This window comes from Nyctibius grandis, chromosome 1, assembly GCF_013368605.1.
Source record: "Nyctibius grandis isolate bNycGra1 chromosome 1, bNycGra1.pri, whole genome shotgun sequence".
Taxonomy (NCBI): domain Eukaryota; kingdom Metazoa; phylum Chordata; class Aves; order Nyctibiiformes; family Nyctibiidae; genus Nyctibius; species Nyctibius grandis.
The window spans coordinates 31,744,551-31,757,806 of NC_090658.1; the positions used below are offsets into that span (position 1 = coordinate 31,744,551).

The window sequence follows — 13,256 nt, forward strand, 5'->3', positions numbered from 1 at the left end:
AAAGGATTCTTCCACAGCGTTATAGTTTCTTAGTGGTTTCACTTAATTTTGTATTCTTCAAAAAGCCATGGTATCAATTCACCCATGAACACTGACTGCATTTAGGGCTCTTGTGGGAAACACCGGGAGGAAAATCAATGCCTTAGTGGACCAAGGCAGATCATTCCTGCTGCAGTCCCTCTGTACCAAGGATGTTTAGGCAGTACAAAATCTGCACTGCTGCTTCTGTACTGCACTTTTTGTGTGGGTGCACGTGCGTGTGAGGGGGTGTGTGTACGCACACAAGAGAAACACTGTCATTCCCCCCCCCTCCCCCAGCAATAAATCCCTTAATAAAAACCCCAGTAATATCTTACTGTGGCAATGGCAACTAGTAGGAACTGCATGAATAATGGCAGTATGAAAACTGTCTTGCTCAGCTCTTAAGACAGGGACCTCAAGCATCAGAGTCTGGCCCTTATGATTAGGGCTCTCTGAGACTTTTATGTATTCAAAGAATTAAAATTTTAAAAAGAAGAGATGTGTGCCAGTGCACATGTCTAGCACTAGATGTGGGGGAGAAAAACAAGAAGTTATTTTTAAGAGTCACGGCAATGGATAGGAGGGAGACTTGTGGGGTCGTTACTGAGGTCTTCTAAGAAAAGCTCAAAGTTCAGCAGGGGGGAAAAAGCCAGGATTGCACCAGGCCAAGCAAAATCAGTTTCAGAGCTAATGAGGAGGTGAAGACATGCACACCTGCCTATACATAAGCCTGATCATTTAAGGGCTTCAGTCCCTTCAGCTCCCTCTGAACTCTACAGGAGCTGAAGCTGCTAGAATGAGCACTGTTTTAACCCAGGAGTTGAAATTCATGGGAACTGTTGACATGAACATTTGCTTTCATCCCATGCCAGAACAATTCTGTAGTGCTGTGTAATTCTGGAACTTTTTCTCAGAAAACTTCAGTGCAGATCTGCAGTGTTCCCTGCTGTTCTTTTCTAGGGCCTTTCTTTTCTGTGCCTACTCTTCTTTTCAGTTTGCATTTCTCGGTACACGAAATACATCAGTTTTAACTGGAAGATGCCTAAACCAGGAAGCAACACCTGAAAGCAAAATTCTGAAATATGTAAGTATCAGAATTATCTCAAGTGAGAAGCACTTCATTCTGCAATCAATTATTTCCATGGGAATTTTCATCAAGATTTCTTATTGCATGAGAAATGCCAGTTGCTTGTTCTTGTTTTTATGTTGGAAAAGACTATTATTATAAGGCAGATATTTCCCTTTTCAAAAACACTTGAATAAACTGTGACCATAGAGAATGTGATCCCATTTCTGTTCTGGCCTGAATTATTCATTACTGGATTACACAATTGCCAATATCACTCATATCCCTTCAGGCTATTTCTTTGCAAATGGACACAGGTAGATGAGTTTTGCTTTGCCAAGCCCAAGCAATTTGCTTTCTATCTGATAATGCCTGACATGACCACATCTAGGTAGAAATAGAGAATTGTTCTTCTCATTCTAAACGTGGGAATATAGCAGTACTCACAGTCAGGGAATCTCCCAGTGCTCCTATGACTTTGATGTCAGCAGGTTGTAGCTCATGTACTAAAAAGCAGTAGGAGAAAAAAGCATGATTATTGATAACTGACACAAAATACTGTTTAACAGAATAAAGATTCAAGTTTTTGGTTCCAACCTGATGGTATTTTTACAGACTTTTAGGAAGAATGAGCCTCAAGTTCTATGCGTCAGCTATGCAAAAGGCCTAACTTCTTGCCTTCACTTGCAACAGTGCACTCAAGTAACAAGGAAATAAATGGACCTTAGAACAGCTTAGGAAAAAATGAAAACAGATTAGATATGTTTAGGGATGCATGCATTCAATCTCTTTTAATTGGTTTTCAGGTATGCATCATAGATCAATACTTTCCACTAGCAATCTGCTCGTAAAGCCTTCCAACTACACACAGCACTCCTGCCACGCTGCTTATCAGAGTAGGCTCACCAGGTAGGTCAAACTTGCTGAGCCACTAACCTACCTAGGCAATCTTAATCTGCCATGTTGCTGCATATGATATATGTACATGATAAATGTGAACATATTTCTCCACAGAGAGCACACCTGCTGTGTTGCAGAACTTGCTGTGTATGGCAAGACAGACTTTCTTCCTTTGCTGCTAAATATATCAGCTTTTATTGTTTCCTCTCCATCTAGGATTTGCAATTGCAAGATCTTACTGTTTTTAAAAACAAAAGGTGAAATCTTTCCTGTCTGTGATTTTAGCTTACAAGTTCTTTCTCACCTGATGTTGGGACACGGCTAGATGGAGCCTGTACAGAACACAACAGGTCACTGCCCCAATTCTGAAATGGCAAGTTACAAAATTGATTCACCTTGTGCTTAGAAGATAATACAGAATTTGTACATGGTTTAATTGTACAGTGAAGGGCAAAACCAAGCTAAGACATAGATCCTAGTTTAGTACCTATATATCTCAATAGTCCTTTCCTCTTCTTTGTGGAATTCTGTCCAAACAGTAGTTATTTTTGGTGAAATTTTCTAGCCAAAGCACAAAATTTTCCCAAAGGCAAAACATTTCATCTAGAAATATTGCTTATGACAAAGTTCTATGAGGAGGATAATTTTTTTCCTCTCCTCTACAGCCTGGAGATATTGTCCATGACCTAGAAGGTGGGGTCTCCAGGTTTGAAGTCCTGCTCTGTGTCAAGAGACATCAGATGTAAAAACAAAACAAAAATCAACAATAAAATCCTCTGAAAAGTTATTATATCAATGTATTATATTATATTATTATTATTTCCCTAGAAACCTATTCTTTTCTTAGGAACTTTCAAAAAGGGCTTGCTTTCACTGAATATAAATTTTTAAAAAATTTTGAACTTCAAAAGTTTTTGTAAAGAGAGCTATCAGCCTCTAAAGAATTGGACTTTGCTGTACATTTGTAGGTGATATAACAGCTATTCCATTTATTCCACCAGTTGAGGAAATTGAGTCAACCACACATCACAGAACATCTTGGTTCACCAGCAGAAGCAGCTGATGAATGTGCTGCCCACGTTCTTCAGTACTGAGCAACAATATTAGCTAAGAAGGCAGTGAGGGAAAAATAGTAATTATTGTAATGGGCTGCCCCTATAAGAGCAAAGACAGTTGCTCACGCTGATCTAAGAGCCAGTCCTGCTTGGAGTGGGAGGTTGGACTAGGTATGTCCTGAGGTGACTTCCAACCCCAATTACGATTGCACAATTCTACCATTCAGAGAAAAACTACATGGACCAGTGGTCTTCAGAAAGCATAGTTAGTGTTAAAAAACATGGAGACAAATTCATCTGCTCTTGTAAAAAAATGGTGTAATAGGCTCTATTATCAGCCATCCAGTTAAACACTGGTTGCAGAGGCTAGAAAGGACAGCTGGGCTTATTTTTAGATCAGAGAGGAAACTGTTCCTTTACTCTCTCTACTGTTTCTTTCCTTTACCCTATCACTTCAAAAGCTATTACTGTTGACATTCAGTGGAAGTGTAAGAATTACCCATTAAAAGTATCACTCTAGCTTTACAGACAAAAATCCCATTTCAATATTGCAAACTACAGCTTGCTGAAACAATAACAGCTGTTGCTCCTTGTAACCCCCAAGGCACACAGATTTTCATAATTTGGCTATGCATGAGGACTCCCAGTATGCTGAACTAGCCCAGCCCATTTTGACTGCCATCTCCAGCCACACTTCTTAGTCTGCATGCCTGCAGCCATTTGTCAGGAGTAAATAACTGCCCCATTTCTTCAAGTCCTACACAAAGTTTGTTTCTGTAATTTGTTTAATCTACCTTGCGGTAGTTGCTCAGTCATGGTAGAAAGTGAATACCTTTGAAAATGGATTCTTATCATCCTTTGTGTCTGGCCGCATATCCAATATGTAAAGGTGATTGCCCTCTACAGGTTAAGCTTACCTGAGTGCATGGAAGTGCAGTGGCTCAGGAAGAAAATGTGTAAACCTTCCTCAGATCATTTGAGGGCTCAGGGTTCTAAGTTATCTCCTCCCTAATGTGAGGAACTTGCTATCTGAATTAATGGTGCATCCCAGGTGACTTACTGTTGAGCAGTTTTGATACAATTGCACCAATTAATACAATTCATTTTCTCTGGCTTTTAGGAAAATAAGAGTTTAACATTTGTTTACACAGGACAAAAAGGCAATGCAAGATAGACTTCCCTTTCTGGAAACTGTTGTAATTTATCTCATCTATAAATTCAGGATGATGTGTGAACAGTCACCAGATACAGCTTTGCGTAGTTCACCTAAAATGCAGCAGAAGATGCAACGCTTACCTCTATTGGCTCATTAGTGGGCTCCACAGGTGGATATGTGTAGTTGCTATTCTTGTATGTTGCAAGGAATGGTTTGTTCTGGAGAAAGAAGAATACAAAAGTAAGAGAAATTAGGCAATAAACACACAGCAAGTGATATCAAGACACCATATCACCAAGAAAGTAATTGCCTAAGGTGCAAAATGGGGATCTGGATTCTGAAACCATGCTCCTTCCTTAAAATTCAGAAGTAAGATTTGTGTTTAGCACCTTATGGCAAAAATAACATATGCCAGATCCTGACTGCAGTTTAACATTTTCCTCTCCTAACCTTCCACAAATTACTTAGACTTTATTAGATGTTTAGTGCTTTCAAAAGACACTGATGTAAAGTCTAGAGAAACCTGGGCAGATCTTCCTGTGTCAGCAGAGAGGAGATGAAAGATTGATTACTGAAAGGATCGCTCTTTCCTCCAAGAGAGGCTATATAAATTGCATGGTTATTTTTGTCCCCTACTAATGCAACATGTATTCAGGAAGACATGCACATTGTATAGGCTAAAAAATTCCACCGGGATGCCACTTATCTCAATTAAGAGCAATTCCAGTATCTGCATGAGGAGGTCTTACAAAGCACTAAAATCAGAAGGCATATTTAATTGATTAGAAGACCCACTGTTCTTTTATTTGCAGAGTTTTATCCTGCTTTAAGTTGCTGCAATACAAATAATTTTCCTTGGCTTGTTGGGCCCTTACAATCTGATATTTTCATGGACATGACTACCTGGAAGTTGGATTTTAAAACTGTAGTGAGAAACTGTGGGAACAATAAATGGAATTTGTGGGTGTCGGAATCTGAAATAATTTACTACTCCCCCTTTAGTAACACAGAAGGTGAAATTCCCTGGAAACAGTCTATTTATTATTCCTTTGTAGCACTGTTTCATAGTGTTTACCTCAGAGCTTTATGAGCAGGGAAATCTACAGGCACTTCTATCAATGACTTTTTCAAAGAACTGTGGGCTTACCATTTCTGAAAACAATGGCCATGTATTCTTTGCAAGGGATATAAAACTTTTCCTTGCCTACTTTTGAAAAGCAACATCTTTGAATAGGAGTGGATGAAGGGAAAAAAGTATAAAATCCACATTATTTGGCACTGAAGAAGTTGCTAAATTAATTTAAGCTGCCTGGAAAAAATACTGGGTAAAATTAAGTCGGATCAATTTAAGTGAATCTGAGGACTTTTGAAACATGCTGATTAATAACTCAGCAAATCTTCCTTTTCTGACAGGATGGATATAGGATGTGGACAAAATTCTCCTGTATGACTTGAATGACTGTCTCCAGATCTAAGAGTATAACTCAGCTCCCTGGTCTGTTCAGTTCTTTGGCCTCCTTGTTGAAACTGCGGAATGAAGGGAGTCAATTATTGCTGACTGCAGTGGTCATTTCCACATGCTGATATCTAGCAACTGTATTGCAAGTTCAGCAGCTTGTTTTATAACTGTAGAAGCAGCTTCCAAAGAGTCTGAAGTATCCCTGTTATGCATCAGGCCAGGAAAACCAACCCACCACTAATTCAAGAGATAACAGATAATGGGGTTTTCAGAGCCACTGTGGTGCCCCAACCCCATTGATTCTAATGGGAAAGTTAATATAGAATATTCTGTTGTTTGCTGTGTGAGCTGCCTGTGTACTTCACTAACGTAACAAAACACAACCTCTGCTACAATTGAAAACACACAAACCAGCATGTTGTCAATCAGTATTCACTGCACAGTAAAAAGCCAAGGGACACCAGAGCAGGTACATGAGAGCACCTGCTCACTCAGAGGAAAGCAGAGAACAAAAATTTTCAGTAAACTTGTTCCAGACATACCAAGCCCCTGCTCTCTGCACCAAGTACAAGCACGTACAGCCTTCTGATACCCAGGGTCCACAATGTGGGTATATTTACCTGAGTTGGGCAGTTGAGGACAATGTCAGCCGTGAAATCAAATGAGTCAGCTTTCTGGCCTACAGGCTGTAACTAGAAAGGAAGACAAAAACCCCTATTTTGTAACCATGTTGGCTCATCTTACGTTTGTATAACAATTCTAATCCAGAAGAATATAAATATACCTTTCAAATTTATATAAAGCTGCCTGTATTTACAGACCTTGATTTACCCAAGGCTGAAATGCATCTACTTCTCAGAAAGAACATGGCAACTACATAACAAAACAGCAACTCTAGAAAGAAGCTTAAAATGGGAAGTGGAAAGCTACACTGGATCAGTTTAAACTCCTGGAGGATTTTGGCGGGCGCATGAAGTACCTTGGAATTTCGCCAGAAGGCAAGGTCGTAAACTCTCTTGTCTTGCATAAAAGACAAGACACTAAGAGTCCCTCAATTTTTACAGCTAAGCTGCACGATGACATCTCCAACAAAAGGCTGTTTATGCGTAGAAGATTAAACCAAATTTAATTAGAGGCACTGCTTGAAGATTGCAAGCAATCATGTCAACTGTTAAGACACTACCCCAAAGTACATAGAAAGTTACCATACAGGATCTGAGATACTGCCTCTGACTGCATGTGTACTCCTACTGCACTGCAATGCTAAGGAAAATGAGTTTGCTTAAGCAATCTTTAACAACACATTTTTATTGAGCTTTACTCATTTCCAAAGGTAGTAAAACTAAACTGAATTAAAGCCACTTTAATTCCTAATGAGACATTCACAACACATGGATTTAAAACAAACTCCTAAGTAATCCATTTTAAATTGACATATGCAGTTACAATACTTTATTTGGTGGTTTCCCACATCAATTCATAGAAACATCATCCTTACTGAATACTGTCCTGCCTTTCATCACAATGGGTGAAGTAGAATTGAAGTTGCTCAGCTGAAATCACAAATGGCTGTAACCATGCACTTACAGCACCCCTCTCCTCCCCGCATGCTTTAAACAGCAAGAGTTTCTAGGCTGGGAGCAGCACCAGAAATTTGAGGGTATCTGACTAGTAAAGAAGAAACAAACACAAGGCCCAGCATTATCCAGGCCTTCATTGCAATGTTTATTACAGAGATTATTTTAATGGCAGCCAGGTCTAGGTAAAGACCACATTGTATGCAGAGCCTGTCACCTTACCATAGCATTCCAGAGAGCCTTGGCAAGCTGAGAATGGCCTTTCTGGCTTGGATGGAAGCAGTCAGGTGAAAAGTAGGAGACATCTGGATGTCCGTCCTAAAAATGAAAGCGTAAAGGACATCTGAGTGCAGAAGAATCCACACAGCTCCAACTTGGGGTTGCTGAGGCCAAATCAGAGACAGTAAAGGGAGGTTTGTGCTACTTGTTCTTGCTGCTCCAATGCAGAAAATCTCATGATTACTTGGTGATACAAAGTGTACTTCAGCACATCCATGAGCTACCAGAAATGCTTAACTAGAGATGCTTGTATGCATCCAAGGGCAGATCCATTAAGAAGTAGCAAAACCACCATTTTCAATTATGTGTCTAGACTCTCTTTGGGTTCTGCAATAAAGATGGGTTCCTCTCCTCGGCATGTCATCAGAACTGGCACCACAGGCACCACTATGCTCTGCAGTACCTTTACATCATAACAAGCATGTTACGGATGCTTTACCAGAAGGAAGAGAGCCCATCTGCTTTTTCACAGCTGTGTCGGTTCTGCAAGTTTGAAAGGAGCAAGAAGCAAGTAAGTGTTCAAGTGAAGGCAGCCGGGCTGACCAAGTACCCCAGTACAGTCTCCTTTCGGAGCAAAGCTGTACTTTAATACAGATACTGAAGCATCTGAAAGAAACAGAGTTTGGAAAATTAAATATCTTGGCTTTCATGTGAGTATTGAGATGAGAAAGAGTTTAGGTCGCAGGTGACTGAAACAACATTTTTTTTGGTCAGAGCAGTCCTTCCTCAAAACTTGACCAGGTTTTGATTCAGTGTGCTTGGGCTAGCTTATTAGAGGACTACTACCAAAATTTGCATCTATGTCTGATCTTTTGCCAAGTTTTGAGGCAGAGTTTTCAGTTCAGGAACATCTGAATTGTGTGTGAGATAAGAAGAAAAAACATCATCCTGAGCTTTCTTAAAATCTGAACTAATGCTTGTAAGACTATAAAAAAGTTCAGAAATATTTTGCTGCTTCTGTTCTTATTTCTGTGGTGCCTGCCTCCATACCAAAACCCCTCGCAATGACTTTTCACAGGAACCAGCTTCACAAACAAAAAAAATACCCATGAGAACAAAAAGAACCCATAATCCCCCTTCCCCCAAAAAATCAAAACCTGTTTTTCCTGGGAAGCTTCCAGCCAGTTTTCCAAATTTGTCTGTAGCAGCATCTGAACTTTTCAAACTTATTACTATCTATTGCCAGCATTTTCAGGATCACTCCAGTTCAATTATACCAGAGCAATCCCTGCTCAATATTTTGCCGCATCTGCTCTTAGTTCCAGGTGAGGTGAGGAAGTGTAGATGTGTGTGAAAATTAGCAAATGGAGTTTGAGTTTCAGAGAAGGTTTGGGTCATTTCCTAGATCTATAGTTTACTGAGACTTGCTACTCAAGGTACTGAAACATAATTGCCAATAACAGGAAAAAGGGCTCCCTACATAAAACTACTACTTCCACCAGATCATATGTAAACTTCTTTTTCTGTCAGACACAGAAGAATGAGTTATGGGACATGAAAAGGAGGTGGTGCTGTAGTCTCCAGTGAGCAATGCAGCTATGTTGCTTTAAGAACTGTAACTTAATATCTCTGTCTTTTATTAATCACGTTATATTTTCAAAAAGAAAAATATTTATGTACCCTTGAGAACATACACATAACAAACCTCTTAACTCAGGTTTTGATTCATTTTCCAAAACAGTAATTCATTGACAGCACAATATGTAAAACAAAGAACTGCTAACTATATGAAGAAATCTGAAGTACTAGACCAAAAAGCAACAAGTTCTAATAAGAAAAGCACAGAACAAGCTGAAATTATTTTGCATATAGTCTCTACAGGTTAGATACCCACATTTAGTCCTTTGCATGCAGAAGTCTCTTTAGACCATACCTGACCAAGAGGAATCTTTAGATTTTGGACGAAAGGCTGGACAACCACTGTGAAATTTTCATGAGTATCGTATCTGCCAGACTCCACTAGTCTCTGAATGCCAAGCTGCAAGAAACAGAAAAATGACCACCAATAATCCGTCAACATCTCTGCATCATAACTGGTTTTTATTTTTTTTGAGAGCCTGAGAATCAGAAGGAAGCTTTTACTTATTAACTGAAATAGCTACAGAGGTTCGCAAAAGGTGAGCCTTGCAAAGTGGCTGACAAGGCTGGAACACAATTCTACAGCTGTCTGTGGGGGACAAGATTTTGGTGACTAAACTCCCACCTATCCATCTGTACTAGAAAACAAAATTTTTCTGAAGAGCTTTCCTGATGGTTTTGGTCATATGGCTTTTTGGGTAGCATCAAATTACCTCCTGCTTAGCTCACAGGGCTCATTTGGTAAAATATTGCTGTGATATGTGGCTTGGTAATCAAGAGCTCACCTCAACTGGAAATAAAGTAGCTGCACCACTTTCGATAAACGTACCCGGTAAGCTCTGGTGGCTTCCCTCACCATCATTAAATTTGTTGAGTTTTCTTCTCCTCCAAGAGCACAACTACACAGATAACTGTAGGAGAGGTTAGAGGAGAAAAAACGAATAGAGTTAGAGGTTTGAGAATGCAGAAGTCACTTGTTGCCACCCGATGCCCTCATGACATGGGAGGAACAGGGAAACCTGTACAGTCTGTGAAAATGTCTTATCGTCCTTGCCATCATTCGTCATTTCAACCCTAAGTTTTATTCTCTGCCTTGGATGAATGATACTACTCTAAATCAGTTTGGTTTTACCCCCAGGTATATCAAAGAGATGTACACTGTACTATGATAATTTGTCCCATTCATTACACCCTGGCATCCAAAGGCCCTGCAGCCTGACAGAGGTGCATGCCAGTCCCTCGGAAACTAGAAAACAGATCTTTGAAATGTACTGGCTGCATTACTTCTGAGCTGATACCTTTCCAATCAACAATTTCTTTTGCATTCCCAAGACACAGAATTTGTCCCAATCTGTAGGGTCAGCAAAGAATGCAAATTACCTATCGCAATACAGCCTCTGAAACAGGAGAAACCTGTCTACTCTGCAAATACTTCACATTCCCTCAAAAGGCCTGAAAATCCAAATGCTTGTGGACTTCAAGCCCACCTTGAGAAACCCTGTATCAATAACTTTAACCCAAGCTCATTGAGGTGTACATTATGTAGAAACCTTACAGTTCTAGACAGACAAAACACACAGGTCCTCTGACAACACTTAGGTCAAAGCCAAGAGAAGACAATACCATCAGGCAGGGTGATGTCAGCACTGCATGGGATGTATGTAGGACTGTAGTGCCACCTTTGAACATCAGTTCAAATGATGAGAGAAGTATGGAATAAGAACATGCTTTATCATCATGGACAGTAAGCCAGGTACACAAGGAAGTCAAACAAGCCTTACTCTGCCCTGTAAGTGGGGCACTGAACTTGAGTATCCACAAACAACTGTCTCAGGGGGAGGAGGTCCATCACTTCAACCAGACTCACTAGAGCTTTCGGAACCTGAAAGGTAAGCCAGACTTTAGCTTGGGAGGAACTGGTTACGCAGCCCACAGTACATTTATTTTACCCCAAAGTCCAGCCATTTGACACCCCTTCCCTTTCTCCATTGTTGGGGGAAAAAAAAAAAAGGCAACAACAAATCCCACCAAGCTCCCCCACTCAGCTTTTTATTCTTTTTCAACACCATGGTCCAGGGTTACTGTCTGTCATTTCAGACTGCATCTCACTGCTCTTAGATAGTCAAGACAAGAAAAAAATGCTTTTGTAGAAGTCAATGGAATATGTTTGGTACCAGACTGGAAAAAAACCCAAAATCAAACAAATAGAAGAGCTAGCACCAGTCAGTCATGTACCAGTACAAGCTAGAATGCCATGACAATTTCACAACACTTGCCTGTGTATGCAGAATATCAAGAGTTTCTTGAATCCTCCTGATGAAATTCACAGCTGAGTAGTGATCCTGATAGAAACAGAAGAGAAGAGGTTTCTGCTAAATGGAGAGACAAGGCATTTTGGTTGGGAGGCTGGAGAATCACATTAATTCACTTCTTTTTCTGCCATACAACACTGTGGTCAATAGAACATTCTTGCTTCTTTCTATACACCAGGGATTTTAAGCATGTAAATTAATCTAAAATGTAGAAAGACTTGGTGAAATTTTGGATTTAAAATAAACCTTGTTGAGTAGCAGTATATTTAACCCAAATCCACTGGGTCCTTCATGTAAAGACACAGGAAGGAACTCAATCTGAATGCAACCTGAACAGCATAAACCAAGCAGCCATAGGTGTGCTCACAGCCAGCTGATAAGCTCTCATAAAATTAGGTGAAATCATTGCTAGTCAAGGTCATAGCTATAAATAAAGCTATAAAACTTGGCAACAGCAGCAAAGATGCCTAGCGAGGCTCCTGCAGAAGCAGCAAATTTCTCAAGCACAAGGGGTTGCAGGAGAATTGAAAATGCTCATGAGAAGTTAGCATATTAAAGGCAAGAGGGTAAGAGCTAGCAGAGAAAGGCGGCCTCTCCCTGCCACCTGCCCACTCAACTCCCATGATCTCCTTATGGCAGCCCTAAAGGCTTCTCCATGATCCAGAGAAGCATAAAATTAAAATGATACTGAGCACTGCAGCAACTTCCCTAATACATACCTCACCTGTTCCTAGCACCTCCCTACACTGAGTTATAGGGTGATAACAATTGTAGGATTGGACTAGTGGTAGTTCAAAGCAGTATAATTCTTTCTTGAATGTTTAAAGAGGCCGTGCTAGGAGTAGAGCAGTTACCACATCAGAGGAGTGAAGCTTTTCTTCCCTTCCACTTTTTGCTCGTGGTCAAAAGACAGTATCAAAGACAGTGGTTCTTACCCTGGAGTAAGCCAGCGAGAACACAACCATCCTACTCTGTTGCTGGTAACTGTTTTTATATCAGAGCACTGTCACCAGCAACCACCATCAAAAAATACAGCAGAACATACAACTCATGCTATCTCTGTGAAGGCTCTAAGGATCCACAGATTTCCCTTGACATGTTTCTACACTGACATCACAGACCCAGTACAGTTTCAGTTAAGCAGTTCGACTACTCACAGCATCTTTGCAATAGTTGCACAGGTCGTTGCCTCCAATATGCACAGTTATGAGCTTCCAGTCAGCACTGAAGTCAATTCTCTGTGCGATAAAGAAGATGATAATGAGCCTGAAGTTCTTTGACTTTGTGATATGTATATGGTATCGTTGCAGGTGGATTTATCATGCAATGCAACACCTGTTTCTTTTTTCATTTCAGATTAAAGGAGTCCCAGACAACTTACAGGATCAGTTTTCATTAGTCTCAGGAGATTTCTTGTTTGGGCTGGTAAGTGCCTGTGAAGAAGGACAACTAGTGAGTGAAAGAAACACCCTTATGGAGAGATGAACATTAATGCTCTTCAGACACCTTAAATCAAGTTCTCAGATATCAGAAGGGTTGAGTGAGGAGACAGTACAATCCTCATGTTGCCGTGATCAAATTACATGTTCACATACTTGTGGAAAGTCAACATCAAATTGAACTTGAATGCTGATTTTACTCAAGTTCAATAATTAATCTGGAACCATAAGTTTAGCTTCTATTACAGTGCTTAACACCTAAAACAGCTGAAAAGCCAGACACAGCAACATGTTTGTAAGCAGATGGCCTGTTTAGTACCAGGCTGCTATCAATCTATGCCTCGTGGACTAAAACAAAGGAATCCCAAGTCCCAGTATTTAACGGACCTCTTGAGTAATGTTTGTGCATAAACC

General features: G+C 40.2%; 1 protein-coding gene across 1 annotated transcript in view; it reads right to left on the minus strand.

The window, feature by feature from the left end:
• Window positions 1–13,256, minus strand: part of PLB1 (phospholipase B1) — an 84,849-nt gene that overhangs the window by 19,817 nt on the left and 51,776 nt on the right. The window contains exons 36-46 of the mRNA XM_068404186.1: window positions 12,785–12,836; window positions 12,561–12,641; window positions 11,368–11,433; window positions 10,873–10,973; window positions 9,921–10,002; window positions 9,387–9,491; window positions 7,457–7,552; window positions 6,278–6,349; window positions 4,339–4,416; window positions 2,292–2,352; window positions 1,535–1,593 (exon numbers count right to left, since the gene is read on the minus strand). Of these exons, the coding sequence (XP_068260287.1) occupies window positions 1,535–1,593; window positions 2,292–2,352; window positions 4,339–4,416; window positions 6,278–6,349; window positions 7,457–7,552; window positions 9,387–9,491; window positions 9,921–10,002; window positions 10,873–10,973; window positions 11,368–11,433; window positions 12,561–12,641; window positions 12,785–12,836 (853 nt within the window). The remainder of the gene's footprint in view (window positions 1–1,534; window positions 1,594–2,291; window positions 2,353–4,338; window positions 4,417–6,277; window positions 6,350–7,456; window positions 7,553–9,386; window positions 9,492–9,920; window positions 10,003–10,872; window positions 10,974–11,367; window positions 11,434–12,560; window positions 12,642–12,784; window positions 12,837–13,256) is intronic.